General features: G+C 42.5%; 1 protein-coding gene across 1 annotated transcript in view; it reads right to left on the bottom strand.

The window, feature by feature from the left end:
• The window catches only part of LOC133663533 (uncharacterized), a 20,649-nt gene extending 20,124 nt beyond the window's left edge, over positions 1 to 525 (bottom strand). The window contains exons 1-2 of the mRNA XM_062068072.1: positions 265 to 525; positions 1 to 56 (exon numbers count right to left, since the gene is read on the bottom strand). The exon at positions 1 to 56 is cut by the window's left edge and continues 34 nt beyond it. Coding sequence (XP_061924056.1) covers positions 1 to 56; positions 265 to 367 — 159 coding nt within the window. The 5' untranslated portion in view covers positions 368 to 525. The remainder of the gene's footprint in view (positions 57 to 264) is intronic.
• Positions 526 to 3,933: the final 3,408 nt, after the last annotated feature.

Below are 3,933 nucleotides of genomic sequence, written 5' to 3'. Positions count from 1 at the left end.
AGGGGCAGGGGGACTTGGGGGCTGACAGACAGCTGCTGCTGCTGGTGCACTTGACTCTGTTCAGAATGAGGCATAATTTTGACAGAGGGGAGATCAACTATTATTGAATAAGAACAGCTTGATAAATGTTTGACTGGATTGATTATTTAACTAATATAGCAGTAAAATGTAAAAATCCAGAGTTTTCTTGAGCTAACATGGTGAGAAAAGTGAGCTAGCTTATTACCACAGACAGGGACAAAGTTAATATACTAACAAACCCACCTTTTTTTGGGAAATATTGGGTGACATATTGTCGACCCTTCAACTCCTTCTCCTCTCTTATTTTATTTTCCTGTCTTTTTTGGCTGCCTGATTTTTTAGGCATACTGCTGTCTCCTCCGCTTTGCCCGCTGTGGCGCTGTCTGTCTGTGACAAATCGTCGTGCTCTACCTGCAGCTGATCCAGTCGGACTGAACCATTTTACGTAAATAGAGGGGGGGAAGGGAGGGCCCTGCAGGTGTTGATGCTTCCAAAACAAATAAAGGTATTGTTACCAGGACATGGAAAATAAAACATGTGTGATTATATGTTAGTTAATAACTTAGTGTCATTATTTTTTCTCTATTATAATTTCATCATCATTAGGGGCCTCTCTGGGCCCCCCTCCATCATGGGCCCCTAGAATCCGTCTCCTTTACCCCCCTTTTCGGCGCCCCTGCAAGTGAACATGAGTTTTATAGTACTCCAGCATTAGTGGCTGCAATGAGCCTGTTTTGCACTGCACAGCTTTTCAAATCAGGGTTGCAGGCTTGACACTGCCACTGTTAAAACCTCATTGAGTTCGGGGCTGAGCTGCCTTGACGCGAGTGCTTCCCGGTGAATGACACAGTGTGTCCAATGCGCATTTGGCGCAACCCTCTTTATTAGAGCCTGCAGCCCGTTTCTTTACCCTGCCATGGTCTGTGCGCCATCAGAGCAAAAGCCCACACAGTTTTCCCATTTAAGGTTGTGTTCTTTGAGGAAACTGTCTATTATCTCGAACAGCTCATCAGCAGTGGCTCTATTTTTTATGTATTTGCAAAACAGCAAATCCTCGCACAGTGACTCGCCATTCACAGAGCTTCCGCTTAGCCCCGCCCCCATTAGTTACTGTTGCTATGTCTGTCAAACTTGCGCTCCTACCTAGAAATTTAAAGTCTACAGGAAAAATAAGTAATTTACATTTATTTATATAGCGGATTCCACAGACAGAATCACAAAGTGATTTACAGTGTGTATAGAAAATGAAAGCATAGTAAAAAAAAAAATCTCTAAGAATATAATTTAAAAAAAGTAAAGTGAAATTTCCTCCCGTTCCTCGCGCCCCACCTGTCATGTCTCTATTCCCCACCAGTGGGGCGCGCCCCACACTTTGAGAAACGCTGTCTTAATGTGTTGTTTGCTCCTGAAAAACTAATGTGCAGCACTTTGTGAAATGTATATAGTTTTTTGAAATGTGCTGTATAAATAAATAAGATTGGATTGGAAAATTAATCTGCCAGTCGTTTCCCTTAATACCAATTAGTTTTTGAGTAAACCGTAGATAACTAACTGTATTTGGAATTCCCTTTTTCCATCGCCATACTCCATATATTGCTCATCTGCAGCTGGAGCCCATTTCAAGGGGGCCCAGGCTAAGACTGATTTTTTTCTCTCTCTCTCCCCTCCCTCCACAGCGTTTACCTGTTTCTCACCTTTTTTGTAAGGGGCGCCGGAAGTTGGCAGATCCGTCAGCGAGTCTGTTCTGTCTTCCTGTAATGTTTGTCTGATCTTGAATTGGATTGTGCTGAAAATCTTAATTTCCCCTCGGGGATTATTAAAGTATTTCTGATTCTGATTAGATTAGATTAGTTGTTTTCAAAGGGGACAATGCAATTTCATAAAACACATGACTACTTATGGTTAAAAAAGACAGAATTAGCCAGAAGGCTAGTTTTCATGTGCAGTCCCCTGGCCATGATGCAAAAAAGGCAGTAAAATTACAATTTAAAAGAAAAAAAGCACACAATACATATACAATATGATTAAAAATATGGTAACACTTTAGTATGGGGAACGTATTCACCATTAATTAGTTGCTTATTAAAGTGACAAAGACTTAATTTAGAGTTATTTGTACACTAGGGGAACATATAAGGGTTAGGGTTAGGGTTAGGGTTACTAATAAGCAATAAGGGTTAGGGTTAGTTAACTATTAGTTAATGGCTTACTGGTTGTATAACAAGGCCATGCAGAATAAGGCATTAATAAATATTGAATACTTACTAATTAAGAGCCAATATGTTACTAATTTGCATGTTAATAAGCAACTAATTAATTGTGAATATAGAATAGAATAGTATAGAACATACTTTATTGATCCCTAGGGGAAATTCAGCACCACAGTTCGCTCACAATAGACAATAATAATAATAAATAATATAATATATAATATATGAATAATATAAGTATATTCTACATATATTCTACATTTAAGTGCAGTCAAGGAACATATGCATTATACAGTCTGATGGCTGTTGGTATGAAGGACCTCCTGTGTCGTTCCGTGTTGCATTTTGGGAGTCTGAGCCTTCCACTGAACGTGCTCATTCTCCCTGCAAGGTCCAAGTGTAGTGGGTGGGAGGTGTTGTCCATAATGGCTAGGAGTTTTGCTAGACATCTCTCTGACACCACCGCCAGAGAGTCTAGCTCCACTCCCACAACGTTACTGGCCTTCTCTAACTTGTCCAGTCTGTTTGCGTCCCTCGCTCTCATCCCGCTGCCCCAGCAGGCCACGGCGTACAAGAAGACGCCCGCCACCACCGACTCGTAGAACATCTTCAACATCATTGTACAGACGTTGAAGGATCCTAGCCTCCTGACACTCTGTCCCTTCTTGTAGAGTGCCTCAGCGTGTTTTGACCCATTCAGCTTGTTGTCCATGTGTACTCCGAGGTATTTATAATCCTCAACCATGTCCACATCGACCCCCCTGATGGAAACAGGGGTCGCCGGAGTACTCCTCCTCTTTCCTAGGTCCACAACCAGCTCCTTGGTCTTCGTCACTTTGAGCTGGAGGTGGTTCTTTCCACACCATGTGACAAAGTCCTCCTCTTGTGCCCTGTATTCCTCATCATCACCATCCTCAATACACCCCACTATCGCAGAGTCATCAGAAAACTTCTGAAGGTGGCAGGACTCTGACTGATAGTGGAAATCAGTGGTGTAGATGGTGAAGAGGAAGGGGGAGAGGACTGTGCCCTGCGGGGCCCCGGTGTTGCTGACCAGCCTGTCAGACACACAGTCCTGCAGTCGCACGTACTGTGGTCTGTCAGTCAGGTAATCAACAACCCAGGACACCAAGGGGGCCTCCACATGCATCGTCTCCAACTTCACACAATATGTTCCCCATACTAAAGTGTTACCAAAAATAAAATACAACATCAGAACATAACATTTATCTTAGCATCAAAACAGGCTCATCTTTTAGTGCTGGCAGCTGTCGGCGTTGATAAGCCCCATTTTCAATTTGATGCATATACAGTCGCAATATGGTATGGCACATGCGCCCATTTCACATTACAACACATCCGAAAAGGAGTGGGAAGAAGAAGAGCTTATAAAATGAGTTTGACACCCCTGCTCTATTGTGCAGCACGGGAAGGGTGTATTCATAATGTGTTTTCATGTCATTATTTTGAGTCTGATCTTAAATACTGGGACAACTTCCTTGCATTGTACAACATTTCTTAAGATTAAACATATGTCTTATATTTCAACAAAAGCACTGCACTATTGTGTAATTGTTTGAATTAATTGTGCCGTTTGTGGACAAGAACATTAGTTGAAGGGGTTCGTGTGCGTGTGCGTGTAAGAACTAGTCTCGCTTCCGCCCCCTAGCGGCAGACACTATAGTACTTCTCCGGCGGATGA

This window comes from Entelurus aequoreus, linkage group LG02, assembly GCF_033978785.1.
Source record: "Entelurus aequoreus isolate RoL-2023_Sb linkage group LG02, RoL_Eaeq_v1.1, whole genome shotgun sequence".
Classification (NCBI taxonomy): Eukaryota; Metazoa; Chordata; class Actinopteri; order Syngnathiformes; family Syngnathidae; genus Entelurus; species Entelurus aequoreus.
Note: the sequence above shows the minus strand (reverse complement) of the source record. Positions and strands in the feature narration are given on the sequence as shown.